This window comes from Podarcis filfolensis (assembly GCF_964270895.1).
Source record: "Podarcis filfolensis genome assembly, chromosome: 7".
In the NCBI taxonomy this organism is placed as follows: Eukaryota; Metazoa; Chordata; class Lepidosauria; order Squamata; family Lacertidae; genus Podarcis; species Podarcis filfolensis.
Window position 1 is genome coordinate 34,353,848 of NC_139603.1, and position 19,817 is coordinate 34,373,664.

The following is a 19,817-nucleotide window of genomic DNA, read 5'->3' on the forward strand; positions in this document are numbered from 1 at the left end:
CAACATGGGGCTCAAACCCATAACCCTAAGATTAAGAGTCTCATGCTCTACCAGCTGTTGTTTTAAGATGGATTTGGGGACATTTCAGCAAAATCATAAATAAAATGTGGGCAACACTGTAAGCAGTTCTTCTAAACTTAATTATAATTGCTCTGTAGGCAAATCACTTATCTATAAACCCCAATATTTAGTTTAATCTTCCTTTAACAATGTCTGCGCGCCAGGACTGAAAGGACAAGTGCGAGAGTTTGGGCTTAAGTAAGAAAAGTACAAGATATTGGCTTCCGTACCTGTTTTTCTCAACTTCCGTATCTGAGAATACACAGTCAGTGCCTCGACCGCCATTGCAAAGCTCATCAGTACCACCATCATCTTCAAAGTCGGAGGTGTTGAGGAAATCAAAACTTTCCAGTGCACTCTCAACTGTTAGGCTTAAGCTGGATGACCTGCTGTGACTGATTGCTGGTCTGCACTGCAACAGGAAAAGCAAAATGAATATTTGGGGGATGAGGGAGCTGATGAATCTATACATTCTCACTCCCCCACCTGCAACAAAAAGGCATAGAAACCTTTTTTTTAATAACAAAGAAGAAATTCTCTGCATCTTCCTGAAACTACCAGATTCAACAATACAGTTTTTCACAATATGTGACGTAAACAATATGTGACGTAAATCTTCTCTTTGTAGATTTTTATGCTGTCTGGAAGTTGTTGTCTGCCAACCAATGAAATGACTTTTTGTTGACACTTGTTTTTAATTATAACATCTTTTATAATATGTCAATATAGAATATACAAATTTAGTATATTTGTGGGGTACTTTCTACCATTGGTGTAGTCTACTTGTGTGAGCTGGGTGCTCATTGATTTTAGTCACATAAATGTATGGTATTCACTTTTAATTTATTTATTTATGAATAAAGCTACAGTGGTACCTCAGTTTTTGATTGTCTCTGTTGACGAGCGTTTCAGAACTTGAACACTGAAAACCCGGAAGTAAATGCTTCCATTTTCAAACACACCTCAGAAGTCAAACGGCTTCCGCTGAAGTACCGCTGTATTTTTCTCAATTTTCTCTGTAAATTTGCAGACCGCCCTTTGCGCATCGGTTTTCGAACGTTTCGGAACAGTCTTCCAGAACGGATTACGTTTGAAAACCGAGGTTCCACTGCATTTCTGTACCGCCGTATAGTGTACAAGGCAGTGTACACTATAAAACAGAAAACATCATTTAAAAGAAAAAAATACAGATAATCATTCAGGTGACTAACTAATCAAAAATTAGACAGCTGCCAAGGCCTGTCACAACAAAACAACAACAACAATAAGAGTATTCAAGAGATACAAGAAAGTTAAAAGCGAGGATGCCTGACAACTTACTTTTAAGATTTCGTCTAGGTGTGTTACTTCTTGGTCCAAATCCTGAAATTCTTTAAATTGTTCTTTATGAGGTTCAAGTGCTAGAATAAGTCCCTGAAATGCTTCTTCTAGGCTTCCGTCAACACAAGATTTATAGCCTTCTGATTCACCACTTATTGACCCCTCACAGTGCAGCTTTTCAGGTGTCATTGGGCATTCTCCTGAAGTGAGTCTTTTAACCAGCTGCTTCGTGATGTTGCCTTCAAAAGTATCCAGTTCCACAGGCTTGAGCTCTGACAACTCATCTGTGTCCTGCAGAAGTGATACCTGGGCGCTATTATCTAAGAACAGGTTGCTGCTTCTTGAACCTAGAGACTTTTGGCAAACTTCAGAATCTATGCACGAAATCTTATTTTCCTCATTCACTAGCACATGCTCTTGTGGTTTTAAGTCTCTGGATTCAGGTGTAGAGTCTACAGATGAGCTTGTACTGATATTGTCCATGGTGCGAGTTTTTGATAACTTCTGCCCGTTGTGTTCTGGGGGCGTGACAGTAATTTCAGGATTAGGGTTATCTATGGTGCAGGAACCCACCAAACTGGATGACTGAGTGCAATCTCCATTGGGAATATCACTGAAGCTGAAAGACATTGACCTTTTCTCATTTTCTGCCATCCCATTTTCAAAGACGTCATCAGGTGAATTTGACTGCAAACGTAAACAAGAACAGTTAAAGATGGAAAGCGGAAAAACTTTCCACACAAAATTAACACCAAGCCACTAGCAGAAAATGGAGAAGTTTTAAAGGTCTGTTGACTTATTTGAAGCCTAGTTGTAAAAGAAACTTACCTTTTATTATACTGATTTTTTTGGAATGAAATGATATGAACATGAAGATATCAGTAGGCCAGAAAAAAACACAGCAAACAGAAAAGATCAGAGTTGGTCTAGAATGAGCACAGGAAAGTTCTAAACCAACCCTGAACTGATGTTCTGTGAAAAGTACTGCAAACTTACTTAACTTCATGCACAAAACAGAGGAACAAAAAGATTTGTGTTTGCTGGCCATATGCAAAATATGTATATGGAGTGCCATGTAGCATGACTTTGATGATATTACTACATGTTGACAGATAACAGGTTAAAGTGTTAGAGAATATCTTTCTCTTCTTGCTCAGCATTTTTCACACTAAACTGAGGCATACTTTTAAAGTTTGAGGTTGTTTCTCTTTGGTATTTTGTTTCAAAGAGAAACAGCCTCAAACCCCAATGGGGCATAAATATGAACAATTAATTTCTAGTCTGCATCAAATTTATTTTATTTTCATCCTGCCTTTCACTAAAATTGGTCCCCATTTAAATTTTCTTTCTATCCAGTATATAGAATATTGCCAGAATATTGTTTACAAGATATGAGCCCCTTCAATGTACATAGAGTCATACCCTGGGTTACAGCTGCTTCAGGTTGCGTTTTTTTTCCGGTTTGCGGACTGCCGAAACCCAGAAGTACCGGAAAGGGTTACTTCCAGGTTTTAGCAGTTGCGCACGCGCAGAAGCACCAAATCGCAACCCACGCATGTGCAGACACGCAGATGCGGGTTGCAAATGCTGCGGGTTGCGAACATGCATCACGCACAGATCACGTTCGCAACCCGAGTGTCCACTGTACACATATACATACATACATGTATATATGTCTTCTTCCGATGCTCATGTGTTTTCTCTTGACCTCTTGTCTAAAAAGAGGTTACAAAACTAAGGTCAACCATGAATATCAGTTAATTCCAAGCGTGAGTGTACAATAATTTTTTTCAACACATGGTCAGCAAACTGGACAGATCTCACTGAGAGTATCAGAATCTGGGCAAGCATGAAAATAAGAGTAATTGCTTGAGCAATGCAGGGAGATAACTTATAAAGAGAGCTCCCACCATTCAGACTCACATAATGTTCTAGCCCTGCTCTAGGTCTCAGCCTGAGAGACAGCAGATCACTAAAGGAACGACTGCGGCGCAGCTTGTCAAAGAAAGCATCCTGCAGAGGATCTAAAATGGAAAGCTGGAGCCTGTCTTGTGGAGGATGCAGCCATTTCTTCAACCATTAAGCAAAAAGGAAGCAATTAGTTCAACTGAATCACTTTTATATGAGACTGTACGTTATAGGAATCTTTGGCTAAAGCAACTCTTGGAAATTAGAACATGTCAAAGGCATCTATAGGAAGCTGCAACAGTAATAAATTATATATATATATATATATATATATATATATATATATATATATATAGTTCTGAGTTTGTGGGTGCCAGATGCCTCTAAGCCCTGCATCCAACAAGTGTTAAAATCTGATCAAGCCTTCTGATCTCTGGATCCAATAAGTGTTAAAAGCTAATCAAGCCAGGCTAGATTCCTGAACCCCTGGATCCAGTACTTGTTAAAATAAAGCCAGGCTGGCTTCCTGATGAGGTCATTGCCTGGGTGATAATCTATTTGGAAAACAAAGGAAAGGGCAAATGATTGAGGGCTCTCCCTCAACTTGCAGCTAGTGGGAAGGACAAAATCCAGAGTTTAGAGTTGAGTTTGGCTGTGATATGCCCTAGAAGCAAAGCAAAAAGTAGAGAGAGAGAGAGCGCCATGCTGGACCTCTGCTTGAATCCAAGGCTGTGACTACTGTATGGGGGAAACAAGGCCCGTTTGGGGTGTTCATGCTGCAAAGCCCTCCATTGCAGGCTCAGGTTGTATATATGTCAGCAAATAAACCATATATCATAAAGACACCACAGTCTCTGCAGTGCCTCACTTCCAAAAGGAAACACAAACCCTGTGTAAGCACGCCTGGAAACCCTGGAATCTGGCACTGCTTGGGGATTGGGGTCGTGTGCAACTAATATATATGTTTAAAGTAGTCTTGAAGTTTAAATGATCAAATGTATGTTTATGCTGCTACTGCCTTCAGCCCCCCCCTTTAAAGCAAATTTATGGCCATCCAATAAAAGGGACTTCTCAGTAGTGGCGCCCACCCTGTGGAACACCCTTCCATCAGATGTCAAAGAAATAAACAACTATCTGATGTTTAGAAGACATCTGAAGGCAGCTCTGTTTAGGGAAGTTTTTAACAACTGATGTTTTAATGTATCATCATCATCATCTCTGCAATGAAGCTTTTTTATGTGCAACGGTTTATCAATAAAGCAGTAGATTGTTTACAAATAAAGAATACACATATTAAGGTAAAATGTTAAAAATATTACTGCAACTCGGGTAATAGCAAGGGATCTATTAACAACCGCTATCATAGTTAAAGGGGACAGGTATTTTAATAGTGGTTATCAGGAGTTAGAAATAAATTTGTTTTTCTTTAAAAAAAGCTTAGAAGAGCATTGAGAAGCATAGGCATTGAACTTATGTAATCACAAAGTGGTGTGAAACTATGCATTGACTATAACTGTTATTTATCCACTGAGTCCGTATTAGAGAGGCGCATTGAACTTACAAAGAATGAGTGATCCTTGAAGGTCGGGGTTTCTGGAGTGCCTTGGCTATACATGGACACTCTCCTTTGGAGAGCGGATGCTTTGTTTGTGTTGCCTGCGGATGGGGTCAAGTCCTCAACATCAAATGGGCTGTAAAAAAAGAAGAAAGAAAAAGCCTCTCATTAGATTGAATTACTGTTACAAGGAGCCCTTGTTTTCTGTTCATTTTTAGGTCATCAGAGCAGGGACCTCCATCATCTTCCCAGTGAGTCTCTGTAAACAACACATTCACAGGATAACCCTCTGGTACTCTGTGTTAATTAATCTGGAATAACTATGACCTACTGGTTTACATTTTACAGTCATGGAGGGCCAAAGTACATATTGAAATATGAAACCTTATGGTTTTTGTCTCGTATTACTAATCTTAGTTTACAGCAAGTCTTTTCTTCAGTCTCCTTATTAGAGAAGCAAAAGGCTATGGGCAGGGAGGCAGGAACCCACTTGATCTGAAGCACCATTCGCACAACCAAGTCAGCTTCACTTACTGCCAGGTGATCTCCAGATTCAGCTTTATCGTGCCAAGGTCATTGATGTCCACAGCAACAACTTGAGGCTGAGCAGCAAACAACTCTTTTGTCTCGCAGGTAACACTTCCCACCAGGATGTGAGTAGCAAGGCCTTTAACTTCTGTGACCTTCAAAAGCAACATATGTTAAAAATTAGAAACAGAATAACTATGTATTATGAATGGCACAGTAGGTCGGTAGCAGTGCTTAGAGTCAACTACAGTAGAATCTTGGTTTTCAAGCGTCTCGGAAGCTGAACGTTTCAGAACCCGAACTCCGAAAACCTGGAAGTAATTGCTTCAGTTTTCGAACGTGCCTCGGAAGTCGAACAGCTTCTGCTGCGTGTTTTTTCATTTTCTCAATGGAAATTGCTGACAACCCCTTGCACCTCAGTTGTTGAACGTTTCAGAAGTCAAACGGTCTTGCAGAATGGATTACGTTCGACAACTGAGGTTCCGCTGTATTCCGCATTTTTCTACAGTGGCGCCTTGCTACATAATATTGCATATTTTCTGAACCGGAAGATGGAACAATCAGCATTTGACTGTTATGCCCATGAGCAATGATATGAAAATCTGCCTTTTAAGGGACATTTGTTTTATCCACGACAAGAAAGGTGGGCTGCCCTAGCACACTTTTGTTAACATATGCCATTTGTGGGTTTTTTTGGTGCACCAAACTGTGGCTTTCATATTATTACCTAGGATTCAACCGCCCTTCACCCTAAGGTCCCAGGATGGGTTACTGTATTGAAAACAATATTAAAAACACTTTTTGAAAAAAGATTATGGTTGAGAAGGGTAGTGACGCACTGACAACCGAATTCCTTACCTGACTCAATATATAAAATCACTGCAGGATACCTGGAGTCTCACAAAAATTAAAGGCATCCAGGATATGGTCTGAGTTTGGTGAGTGACTGGGTGGGAGAACCACATGCACATTGCCTTTGATTCCAAGATGAAAAGAAGGGGGGATTATAAATGTATGAAGATAATACACATAAGTTCAATTAACAGCGGGAAGTCTGAATGGCACTGCTTACTACCTGTAGAGCAGCATTATAGTCCTGCTTGGCTGACATGTGGCTAGTTAAATGAAAACCATTATACTTATACTGATACCTTAATGGAGATCAACCCAACGATAAGAGGGAGGAAGACCATTTCTTCTCCATCCCAGCTTTGCTTGCCATTGACTTCTATTTTGCCTTTCAGTTTCCATCTCTGACGGCCATACCTCATGAAAATCTGTGAAAAAAGGGAAAGTAGTAGTGTGTTCTCACAACCCACATATTTGTACTATCTGTTTCTCTCTCTTACACTCTGTCTCTTTGAACAAACCATAGTGAGAAGGATAAGGATTTTATCCAACCTAATAGCTACAATGCATGCACAGTGACAGAACACCACTATGCATTTTACCGTTCGACCTCTTTTTTAAAAATGACAATGGCATTGTACTATCTGTTTCTCTTACACTCTGTATCTTTAAACAAAGCATAGTGAGAAGGATAAGAGTTTTATCCAACCTAATACACTGTAGCTACAATGCATGCACAGTGACAGAACACCACTATGCATTTTACTGTTCAACCTCTTTTTTAAAAACAATGACAACGACACTGTAAAACATAGCTTTTGTAGTCTTCCAGAGAACAAGCCAAATAGATTTGTACTCTGTAGTTCTAGAACATTAGGAAGAAGAGAAAGCTAAGGAATGCTTGCTTTTGTTTAGGGGTGCTATAGAAGCTTGGAAACCTTGAATGTCAATGCAAACAATGTGTTTTCATGCAGCGTCACCAGCACACCCCACTTGAGCGCAGACTCACAAATTGTGGCCCGGCCAGAGACAAGTGATTACGTTGTAGGTTCTACTTGTTGATGAACTTACATCTCTGTCCTTGAGGGGGAAAGGAGAAGAAATGAAAGGGAGAGAGAGAGGCTGGCTTGAACTTTTCTAATTGATCAGCTCAAGTCAGCCTGTCCTGGCTGGATATGGGAGCCACAAGAGGAAGAAAACCTATGCCAAGAACAAAATATTGAGAGGCATGCTGACACCCTTCCAAAACAAAGCTAAAGAAAGATCTGTTGTTATCTTGCTAGCCATCCATCAGCTCTCTGGGACCAATTTCATAGTCTTTACGTGGGAAAGGCTCAGAGTGCATTCATCCATAAATAGAGAATAGTGGGACCTTTCTTGCTGTGCAGGATATGAGAACAGGAAGAAATGCCATGTGGGAACCTTTGAACGTGATGGAAAATGCCATTTTTACAAAGTCACTCACCTCATACTGGTCTCCAGGGCAAAGTCGAGCAAAACCAGCCAGACCTAGGAGCCAACAACATTTGAGATCCGTTTCAGAAGAAATGCTTATGCCCTCTCTTTCTTACATCAGTGACTCTATACTTGGAACTTGATCATCAACACTCCACAATGCTGCCAAAGCTCTTATGCCATTGAGAGAGCAACTCTGAACTCTGAACTCCATCCTCTCTCTTGCCAAAGGAGGAGGATCCAAGCTGCTCCATCCAACTACTTCAACTATTGCTCCTCTGAAAATGGTAGTGATGGATGCCTGGTTTATTGTTTCTGTTACTAGGGTTTATTATGGGATGCATGGGGAGATTGTTGGGGTAGTTGGTAGGTTCATTTATTTGGGAGCCCTGAATGCCTAATTTATTCTCTGTTCCCTGGCAGGATTTGTCTGCTGACTTCTGACCAGGCTCTTTAAGTACAGCTCGCCAAGACAGATAAAGAATCAAGCTCATCTTCAAACAAACAATGCATTGGGCAGCACTCGGCTACTGCAAAATCTTCCATCTCACATTCTCCCATCCCATATGCCAGGCTTTGCTAGATTATATTTCTTGATATAGGCAGAATTATGAGGACAATCAGTTACCTTCCTTTCCATGAAGTAACAGCAGCTGCTATTATTACTATGAATAAAAAAAGGTAAATGACCCCTGATAGTTAAGTCCAGTCGCAGACGACTCTGGGGTTGCAGTGCTCATCTCGCTTTACAGGCCGAGGGAGCCAGCATTTGTCTGCAGACAGTTTTTCCGGGTCATGTGGCCAGCATGACTAAGCTGCTTCTGGCGCAACAGAACACAGAAACCAGAGCAGCAAACGGAAACGTCATTTACCTTCCCGCTGGAGCGGTACCTATTTATCTACTTGCACTTTTTTGCCGTGCTTTCGAACTGCTAGGTTGGCAGGAGCTGGGACAGAGCAACGGGAGCTCACCCCGTTTGCAGGGATTCAAACCACCGACCTTCTGATGGGCAAGCCCAAGAAGCTCAGTGGTTTAGACCACAGCGCCACCGTGCGAACAGTAATTAATTAATGAAATAGGGAGCATTTTCCTGTTAACTTTTCAAATCCTCACAATTCTGACCCAGAGAGGGCCACTCCAAATATGCTCCCCACCCCCACATTCCACATACAAAACACATACGGTATTTGACTATCCAAAAATGTAAGATGAGGGATCAGCTCCCTGTTGTGAAGGGTGAAAAACTGTCTACTAGGTGTGCTCTTTCCTGGAGTGAAAGGGTAACCCCACTCAGGAATATCAGCACACACGTGGGCCTCTTGACTGGGGGCACAGATTTGGGACATTCATTCTACATGACAGGCAGAGCACAAGGAAAGTAAAGATGAAGGTTAAATGAGTGACAATCATTATTATCATTGATCATAAGGCACTCATCTACATGATCACACTGGCACCAAAGACACACTGCTGTATTATGAACAGCTCGCCTTAACTACTAGTTTTGATTATGGAATCAGATGGCAGTGGCCTAAATACACAGGAACGGCAAGGGGAGTGTAGCTGAATGGCATTCCTATTTTCAGCCCATTGGTGGCAGCAGCTCCTCACAAACTGTGCTGACTTCTCATGTATTTAAAAGGGGTTTTGGAGAAATTATTCATTTGCGGTCTACAAAATAATTATTCCGGAGCAACTTCACTTAAACAACATACTCAGGGAAAACCTCATAGTGGCACAACAGCCGGGAGGAGAAAAGGTGCTCTGTTTTAATCAATGAAAACCTGCCACAGAAATCCTGTGTCAAACTCGGAAATAGAACACAGGACTCTCCTGAGTCCCAGTATCCTTAATTCATGGGAACTGGTTTCCTTTCTGCTGTCACATAGCATTTATTAAAACAACATTATTTGGGGCAAATGTCACTCTTGCACTAATGGCTGGTCTAACATATCTTGACACGGCTGTGCCCTGTAGCTTCATTCTTATAGCCAAGGGGATCTCTCCCTCTGCCTGTGAAAATAAAGACCTTGTTTCTCCTGCCCTCCTCCCACACTGCTCCAACTTCCAGAACAATGCAGCCCTCTTTCGGGTTCATATTACCTCCCACTTTCTAATTTATTTATTATTTATAAATAATTTAAATTTACTAGCACGCTGCCATTGGCTCCATCTCCCTTTTGATGCCTTAGTATAGGACAACTTGATCTCTGCAGCCCATCTCCCCTGTTAAACACATGGCCTACCATGGGGCAAACAGAAGCAGGTGAAAACAAATGAGAAATGAAAAACTCTTAAGGCATTCCCAAACTGCCCCTGCATCAGTTCGCTGTGCTCCCGCGCACATTGGAGCCTAATGAAAGTCTATTACATCCTGTCATATATGATTAGGGTTTAAGCTCCAGCTTCCAGAAACATAGGCTCCAAAGTGTTTTTTCTGGTTTAATCCCGGCACCTACATTCATTACTACTTTCTGGGGAAACCTTTATTGCACAGGTTTATTTGGGTTGACATGCAAAGGAGAACCAGGCTTTTGCAACATCAGTATGCAGAATGACAAAATCGCAATTGCCCAGTTTGTGAAGGACCGTAGCTCAGTGACAGAGCTTGTGCTTTTAAAAATCAACAGCTTGATTCTGGAAAATATATTGCACTCCCATTATAATCTAGATAGGTATTAAAAAATACTCCCATTCTTTGTCTCAGAATCCCTGAGAGTGACAGCATTTCTTAGCTGCCCCCCAAGCTTCACCCCAACCATATCACTTTGAAGAAGAACGCATGCTGAAAGTCTTAGAAAAATGTGCTGCAAATACTTGATATTTCACCATGTACAATTGCTGCCTGTTGCTTTGAATGTTGAGCAGAGCAGTGGGGTTCTTAAGCGTCCATAACCAATGTGATGGGAGAAGGAAAACAAACCTCTCATCTAAATTGGTTTGTGCTCTCAGTGTTTTCAGAAACACAAGCACAGAGAGAGGGAGAGAGAGAGTGCTTTCCCTGTGCTATTTGTGCAGTGAAAGTAATGAAAAGTGAGCCAATTACCTTTCATCTTAATGCAGAACTCCCCCATTAGATTTTCCAACTCTCCTTCAATAGTACACATGTTCTGTGTGGGAAAAGAGGAGACTAGTATCAGTTCAGCTATCCAAAATATAGAAGTGCCTTAAAATACACAATATAACTGGGTTGTTGTTGTTGTTTTTTTTAAAAAATTAACTATATCTAGAAAGTTCCAACGCAGTCCTGACTCTTGCTGAAGCCTGGAGAAGGCAGAAAGGAACAGGGAATTAAAGAATGAGAATATGCTCCCAGAAATGGCTATTTTTTTTCCTCATTGTCCATGGAGTCAGGAGCTTAGCAAGTCTTCCCCAATGTCTAGACTCTAGCGAGCCAGGCTGACATCTTTACAAGTCATGAAATGCTGGAGCAAGCAATCCTTTGACTTTTGGCAGGGCTTAGAAGACCTTTCAGGACTTCTAGAAAGCCATGGCCAACTGTAGCTCTTCCAGGGCATGTATACACAGTGAATGCACACTTGTGCAATTTTCACATGTGACAATTTATAGAGAAGCTTTACACCAATTTCCATATGGAAATGCTTTCCAAGTAAGAATTTTGTAACAATAACTTTTTGTAACAGTCCACAACCCTCCAGCTCTTGGTCTCAGACAAGCACTTAGAAGTTTCTCCCAGTCCTTCTGCACCTGGGAATGAAGTCTAGCTCTGCCTTCAGTACTCCAGCTCTCCCCCCCCCCACTGCAATTCTCTCTAGCCTGCAAGCCTCATCTTCTGCCCCCCAAGTCCAGAACTCCCACACAAGTGTTTCTAAAGCTCATTCTCTTCCACGCAGAAATGGGCCCTGGAAGAATTGAAGTGAAGCCCCTGGTAGACAATTTCACAGACAATTTCCCAGTCTGTTAAACCTGTGTTCCCCCAGATACCTTTCAAAAATTCTGGAATTGAAATTATGACACCAGTCAGGATTTCCTTGGTGAAAGAATACTTCCTTGCCAATTACTTCCATGGTAAAGGAAGAAATCAGTTCCAATATCTGTTGGGCAGTTAACACTGAACAAGTGTTGGTCTTCTTGTAACTCTTGAGTTAACAAGATGAGGTCCATAGTATGAACCTCCACTCTGGGCGGTAGGATCCACAAGGCTGCACACGTATGAAGCTATATCAGTGGCAGCAGAGTCCATGCTTTGATCAATCCATAATCTGTCTTCTCAGCACTATAACAACGCAATCAATGCTCCCACCACAAATTAGTGGTAAATTTAACCCGGGGAAGATTACGTGCAATGGCCCATCATGTACCTCTGTGTATTCTTTGTAGCTTTTGTTGATTTCTGTCAAACTCTCCCGAGCTGCCCTACTGGCAGGGGACAACCCAAATGCTTGTTTCATTTTGCTGGCACCATCGCGGAGCCGTCTTTGGATACAATAAGCTTCAAACAGTTCGTCAACCTGAGTGGAAAAACAATAGACCACTGAGTTTTGTTTTAAGGGAAAGAAAAAGGAAAGTTAACTGAAAGGAAGTTAAATGAAGCAATCCAGAATATTTTTCTATACACAGATTGGTGTGTAGACAACATCATTGATGATGCCACCCCTGCCTTCAAATTGAAAATAATTCCACTGTGGAAAAGGCACCTTCCTATTTACAATGTCACGATGACAACAATGAATTCATCAGCAGCCTCTCGTATCTCTGTCACTGCCTCATGCTTTTCTATAATTTGTTCAAACCTTCCCTTCTCTCATTAAGCTTTCTTTAAAAACTTACAAAAGATCCCTGCTTATCAGCTTTAGTTGCTTGGATAAATTCTCAGAATAAGAATAATGCATCAGCAATATGCCACTGTATTGCACTGAAGTAGCTCCTCCACAGAAAGTTCAAGCGTCTACATTAGTTGGCCCCTTCATGGATCACTGCCTTGTCATGGCAAAGGGGCTTGAATAACTCCAAGAAGCCGAGCTATGCCGTGCAGGGCCACCCAAGAAGGACAGGTCATAGCTGAGAGTTTGGACTAAATGTGATCCACCTGGAGAAGGAACTGGCAAACCACTCCAGTATTTTGCCAAGAAAACTACATGGACATAAAAAAGGAGAAGCTTTGAGAAGGAAGTGAGTTTCCAAGGCATGCTCTGGTTCATGGGATCACAGAAAGGCGAACACGACTAAGACGACTAAACAACAACACGTTAGTTGGAGAAAGCTCATCCATCATTGTCAAGTAACACTGACAATCCTTGCAGTATAATATGCTTCACACATTGTCCATGCCTAAACTGGCCAGCTGGAGAAAAACCAGAAATTAAATCCCAACCCTTTTCATTCCTTATGGATAAAATGCATTGCAGAATAATCCTATGTGTGTATGGGGTGTTAAGGGAGGTGTGTTAGGGTAGTACTTCTGGTGGGGAACACATTGTGCTCCTTCTGGGGTAGTCTCTCCGCCTTTGGTCCCCACCCTGCATGCAGCTCTTACCTGTGGCTCCTAGAAGCTGTCAGCATGCAACAGTGGCCACACCCTGGGAAATGTCTTTGACTGGCTGGCTAAACCAGGTGAGGATAACCAATGGGTCACAAACCTTTGGCAAGTTAGGGATCCTGTGTGTGAATACAGGCTCTGAGAGATTGAGCCGGCAAGACCAGTAGTGGGTCCAGCAGTCAAGAAGATGGTTCTGCATGTGCTGTACAGGGAAGTGAGGGGCAGGTGGGGCTCCTCAACCTGGGAGGGGAGCCCATGGTGGAGAAGGAAAACTCTGATCCTAAATCTCTGCTGTTTTGAGGGATATCTTCAGGAGAATAAAAGGCAAAGGAGTAAACCCTACAGAAATCCAGAGTGGAGTCCCTAAGATAGTGCCTTGTTCCGGCAGCTCCTGCAGCCAAGCTGGTGTCACATGTATTGCTCTGCTTTTCTTTGGACTACATCAGTGAGGCCAAGAGAGGGGTCTTGTCGTCTGGCAGCCCAGAACCTCCATACACACTGCCCAGGCTTGTGTCCCAGGGAGGTCGGTTCAGTGCTGCTAATGCAGCTGTTTGACTTCACCCCCAGAAGTGCACTCCATTGTCTCTTGAGACAGACAGATGTCAACAGCAACAACTAGTTAGCCAAACCTGCTTCATTAAAAAAGAAGATATAGATGCCTACAACACACATTACAGCTAGTATTATGTTATGTGCCAATCCTCAAAGCTCAGTCCTAGTGGAGGCAGTTTAGAAAGGCTGTAAATGGTATAGCCCTTGTGGGTCAGGCTACTGTCTCCATCCTAGAAAATGTTTGCTTTGCTGTTTACTTCTGTTAGCAAGGGTGTTAACAAGGGTGTGGTATGACATTTGCACTCTCTTTCTCCTTCTGAGTGGAGTTATCACAGACCCATCTGCTGTGCTACAGAGCTACACATTAGTTACCACATTTCCTGTTTTCCTTGCTTTGTTTCCTGTTCAGAGTATAATTTCGAGTCACAGCTCTCACTGGAAGACCAGCATGCACTGGTCCTCAGTCAGTCAGCTTAAGTTTTGCTACTTTCCATTAAAAGGTTTCCATGAGTTAGTTGCTTACATTCTGGCCTCATAAAACCTTGCTTCACATGAAGTCCCTTTTATTTGTCACCATGGGCTACAGAACAGAAAGCTAATATGCTGAACAATTTAGTGTGGAATTAGCTCTGTAGCAACTCACTCTTCGCTAAAAACACCAAAATCACTTGGCTCTGAGTGGGAGGGACTTGAACAAAAAGTACTCTGCTGTATGACATTTTGCTGGCAGGGAACATATTATTCTAAGAACTATTTTCTTGATGAATATTTGATCCGTGAGTATGGGAATAATGGCTGTGTTCTGGATGCCCTAGCACAGAAGATTTTAGCTGAAAGCAGGCAAACAATCCATACTTGCTGCTATGCTCCTTGCTTTAAGCATGGGCTGCCCTTGGGGACACAACTGCAGTGTAACGCTGGAATGGCACTGCTAGCACAGGGCCAAAGTAACTATACCTAAGTATCTTTAAGTTGTGTGAATCATTGCAAAAATGCAAATAGCCACTGCAGGGGGCCTAATCAGGCTTTGCAAATCAGGGGAGGGAGAAGAGAATTTAATTTATCCAATTATTTGGTCCAAAGGATAGCCTGGCATTTACTGACACAGCCATCAAGTATAAAGGTAAAAGGTAAAAAATGTAAAGGACCCCTGGACTTCAGTCCAGTCAAAGGTGACTATGGGGTTGCGGCGCTCATCTTGCTTTCAGGCCGAGGGAGCCGGTGTTTGTCCACAGACAGCTTTCCGGGTCATGTGGCCAGCATGACTAAACCACTTCTGGCACAACAGAACACTGTGACGGAAACCAGAGTGCACGGAAATGCCATTTACCTTCCCACCGCAGCGGTAATGGGAGCAATGGGAGCTCACCCCATTTGCAGGGATTCAAACCACTGACCTTCTGATCAGCAGGCCCAAGAGGCTCCATGGTTTAGATCACAGCCCCACCTGCATCAACTATAGGACCTCTGTGGTCCATGCAAGGTGTCTCTTCACATAGAGGTGCAGTGCACACTCAGCCTCAATAATCAAAGCAATGCACAGGCACTCTCTCTAGGAACGATCTCATTTAAATGGCAAGAATTTACTAGTATTATATGAATTAGTCACCTAGTCAAAATGGGAATGGATTAGCTAAATAGCATGCACATATGGATATATTTTGTTTAATATTTGCAGGTTCACTTGATGGCAGAGAAAAATGTCTCATCTCCCGCTGAAGTCCCCTTGGCAGGTTTTCTGCCTAGCAACTGGGCAGAACTGCCTGTATCAGCCTTTGGAGCATGCACAGAACAGTGGTGCCTGTGTTGTGTTTGCTGGGCCTACCTTCTCTTGCAACGTGCCTCAGGGCAGGGCTATGCTGAATTGTTGGATGGTGGCAACAACAACTGGGGGCACATTGTGAACTCCCTTGAATCCCCACACCCCACTTGCAGCTGACATAAGCAATACCACCTAACCCAAACCTTCTTGAAGAGGTGCTTTGTGAGGAGATCTCTGTGGAATAAAGGAGAATGCTAGACTGGCTTTTGATAAATAGGTTAAGAACAAAGTTAAAAGCAAGATGAAAGGACAGCTGATTACCTTGCTGATGTGGAACTCCAGCTTTCTCATATATCTTTCAATTGCTTTCATTTGCTGCAAAATAAATTAAAAATAATTAGAATGGGAAGAATGACAGGCAATTGAGATGAGCTGAACTGATTTGGCCTTTTTGCAGAACTGTCATATTCTCCTGTCAAACCAGTTTGGCATTCGGAAGGAACACTGCCTTTCCTTAAAGGTGAATACTTTTAATTTCATAGCAACCTTTTTGTAATTAATAATAGAATCATGTACTTGAAAGTAGATTATTTTCTAAAAGAAAATGTAAAAATCAGTGAGGGTTTAGACAAAGAGGGGCTTTTTCAGCCTTTTACCAGTTTCCTCAAAATGTAGTAGTAGAACTATTACGAAGTCTGGGTCAAAAACTTGCTGAGAGCAATACTGAGTTCATACCGCAATCCTCAAACCATTTTCTCTGAAATAATTATTCTGGATTAAAAGTTGCAGTTGCAAAATGAATGAATAAGGACTGATTATGCCCATCCTTCTACTGCCTCCTTGCATAACTGTAGCACAATCAGAAAGGTTCCCTTGCACAACTAATCTTATGGTCTGCTGCCACATAGACCGAGTTTAACATTTATTTTTGCAGATAAGTTGCAGATAGACATACCTTGTCTAGATCATACAGCACCCCCTGTAATGAATGAAATGAAAGGATTAATAGTTCAGTAGACATTCTCTTAAGTGCGATGCTGAATTGTTGTCTTGGGCCTTAAGCTAATTTAAGAAGGCAAGTTTTCCCTCCCCATGATGAAGCGACTTTTGTAGCTGGCCCTGAAATGTGTAGATAGATCATGAAGACTTCTAAAAGTATGCAACAACTTTTGGATTTTTTTTCATCACCATATGCCTAGCAATGCTGGGTTTTCTGCAGTGCTGTTTGTGAGAGAACCACATGTGGCTTTGCACAAAACAGCAACTAGTAAAGAAAGAGTGAAACTGACCGAATGGATCTGCCTTGATTGATGATGTGGATGGCAACACGGAACAGTACCAAACAGTGTGGGTCAGGCACTACTTTGTGTCGGGGGCTTATTCAGTGGTGTAGCGTGGGGGGTGCAGGGGGGCCAGCCGCACCGGGCGCAACATCTGGGGGGGCGCGCTCGCACTTGCAGCTCTCTGCCCCTACTGGGTTAGGGGGCGCAAATTACTTGCCTTGCCCCGGGTGCTGACAACCCACGCTACGCCACTGGGCTTATTCAAATGTAGCACAGCTCCTAAAGTGTAATGCATTCCAGCGGTGAGATCATCTATCTGTGACAATTGCCACCACATCCTAAAATTACAATATAAGAGGGAAGGTTCTACCCAGACAGTACATTTTTAACATTTGGACACTTTAACACAAATGCCTCCTAGTCTGAAATCTTCGGTTGTGGAGACCTCATGGGGGGGGGGGGACTGTACCACTTGCATTACGGCTACCTGAACCTCCTTACTGTTTTGAGTCCTACGACAAAGACATACCAGCCGTGAGTTTCTTTTCATGTCCTTTAGCTGAGCAGTCAACTTATCCAGCTCTGTTTGATGCACTTCCAGATACTCACTGCAAAGATAACAAAAAGCGACACATCAGCCCTGTTACATTTCAGTAATGAAGTGCCGATTGCTGATTTCTGTGGAAAGAAAAGCTGTTTTGCTAAGTTTTACTCTTGCCACGAACTGTTCAACCAAGTAAAGTTTGCTTAATTAGCAGTGCAATCCTGTCCACTCAGAAGCATGTCCTACTGAATTCAGTCAGACTTGCTCACAGGTAAATGTGTATAGGATTGCAGTCTTAGAGAGCAGTCTACCCCCCCCTTCAATCCACTACACTGGCTGAACAGTTTTTGGATGCAGCTGAGGTTTCCCTCTGTACCAGATTTTCTGGGCTTCACTGGTGGGGATGCGGGCAGTGCCTTCACCACCATGGAAGTCCCTGTTGCATCTGCCAAAAATGTGGCCAAGTGAAAGCTAAAGTCGGCAGTATGCTCCCACCATGGTAGGCAGGGAAAGAGTAGAGCTGGTCTGGGTAAGGATCTGCACAATCTTAAATCAGAAGATGATGGGATGCTTTCATTCTTCTTACCTTTAAAAACATTTTATAGTCAGGGGGCAGCTGGCCAGACATGCATATGGCTTCTGATGCTCATTTTATTATTATTTTAACATTAAATTTATATGCTCCTTTTCTATAAGTATGCTCAAGTATTATGCTTTTTAATCAGCATTGGCAAACTGTTTTGTGTTTGTTTTTCTCTCTTAATAATAAAGAAAATGTAAAAGCAGTTGTAAAGCACATGGTGAGCATGTGCGCAAAGAGAGCTGTGAACTGTGAGCTTCACAACTGAAGTTATACACACAGCTATCTAAAGTCACCCACCCCCTCGCCCCAAGTAAGCCCATTAAGTCCAGCATCTAAAATCACCCAGCTGTACCACTGTGGCTGAACATCTAAAGATTCTGCAGATCTGCCCTGAGCTGCTAAGAGGAGAAGCAAGAACTCATTGCTTTTGGGGAGCTGATAAACCTATCTTTGACATCAGAAGTGAAAGTCTTATTCACTCCAGGGGGGCAACAAGTTGTTCTTCCGCAGAGCAGTAAAGACAGTTTTAGTGCTGCTCCAGACTTATAAAAGCTCTTACTCCAGTCCATTCTTTAAGGCCCTGTAAACCTCCTCCATCCTTTCAGGCTGAGGCTCTTTAGCAGCGCTGTTACTCTTGTGTCCCAGATTGTGCATCTTCTTCACTTTTGCCTGGGGTTTCTTGAGCACAGAGGAATTTTCAATAAAGGAGTTACACCTGCAAAACGAACATTAAAGGGGAGCAAGGGGTGGAAGAAAAGGTATAAATCGTGATTATCTGGTTATCTCAAAGGAGCATCGCCTAAGGAGCTTTCCCTAACTTAATCTTTACTGACTCAAAGAAATCTGCTTACTGTGCTGCCTGCCAGAGGAGGAAAAGTTTATGGGTTAATAGGTCTGAGCAAACATGACATTCTATCAGCACCTGATATTCCACTTGCAGAAATGTGCAGTGCCGCTGAATTTGATTTAATTCTTTTGATTTATTTAGACCTGCAGTGGGTCCCCTTGCAAAGGCTCAGTGTGAGTAACAATAGATTTAAAATGTACCATGCAATGAAACTAAATAGAAGAAGAGAAGGGCAGGTTATTGCACGGTGGATCTTTCAGGTCGTTAACCACTTTGATTCATATTTAGGCAGGATGTAATTAATATTAAACAAAGGCACAATCCAAACGAGCTAAGCAGCTTGCTCTCTGTCATTTTAATGGAGCTCTTGCAGGAGACTGCCCTGGTGGCTTAGGGCCTTAACTCAAGTCAACCTGCAATTTGCTCATGGTACATGTTCTTTGCCTTTATACTTTGTATGCATATGGAAAATGTTAATATCAAGTAAAGACTGTAAATAAAAAAGCAACCTGCAACAAGCTTAACCCTGGCCACAGAAGCCACCTTAAATGGGGGGAGGGGAGTTCTGCAACATTGCTGAAAAAGTTAATGTGTAATAGCCATCTATCCCTAAGCATCATTAATACCAGAACATTACTATATGTCATGTAAACTGCAGATGATATTCAGCTATAGAGACAAAAGGGGCACAGAAACACAGGATGGAGACAGGGACAACTTCAAATTTGAGTTACAGATAGGTAGCCGTGTTGGTCTGCCATAGTCAAAACAAAAATTTTTTTTCCTTCCAGTAGCACCTTAAAGACCAACTAAGTTAGTTCTTGGTATGAGCTTTCGTGTGCATGCACACTTCTTCAGATACACATGTATCTGAAGAAGTGTGCATGCACACGAAAGCTCATACCAAGAACTAACTTAGTTGGTCTTTAAGGTGCTACTGGAAGGAAAAAAAATTTTTGTTTCAAATTTGAGAGGGCCCTCAGCTAAGCACCCTCTGACGGGTTTCTGCCTCTATCAGTGGTGGCCAGCATAGCTTTGGCAGCACCAATGTTTTGTTTATGTCCTCCATT

At 42.3% G+C, this 19,817-nt stretch overlaps 1 protein-coding gene across 4 annotated transcripts in view; it reads right to left on the minus strand.

Annotated features, from left to right (window-relative positions):
* Window positions 1-19,817, minus strand: part of RIPOR2 (RHO family interacting cell polarization regulator 2) — a 101,364-nt gene that overhangs the window by 13,300 nt on the left and 68,247 nt on the right. For 3 of the 4 annotated variants that reach the window (XM_083623715.1, XM_083623716.1, XM_083623717.1), the window contains exons 3-14: window positions 18,460-18,615; window positions 17,303-17,381; window positions 16,446-16,469; window positions 15,812-15,865; window positions 11,999-12,148; window positions 10,723-10,786; window positions 7,686-7,729; window positions 6,523-6,648; window positions 5,378-5,526; window positions 4,850-4,979; window positions 1,381-2,067; window positions 291-472 (exon numbers count right to left, since the gene is read on the minus strand). In XM_083623715.1, the coding sequence (XP_083479841.1) occupies window positions 291-472; window positions 1,381-2,067; window positions 4,850-4,979; window positions 5,378-5,526; window positions 6,523-6,648; window positions 7,686-7,729; window positions 10,723-10,786; window positions 11,999-12,148; window positions 15,812-15,865; window positions 16,446-16,469; window positions 17,303-17,381; window positions 18,460-18,615 (1,845 nt within the window). Of the gene's footprint in view, window positions 1-290; window positions 473-1,380; window positions 2,068-3,303; window positions 3,451-4,849; window positions 4,980-5,377; window positions 5,527-6,522; window positions 6,649-7,685; window positions 7,730-10,722; window positions 10,787-11,998; window positions 12,149-15,811; window positions 15,866-16,445; window positions 16,470-17,302; window positions 17,382-18,459; window positions 18,616-19,817 lie in introns of all 4 variants that reach the window. The other variant, XM_083623718.1, reaches the window with a different exon arrangement.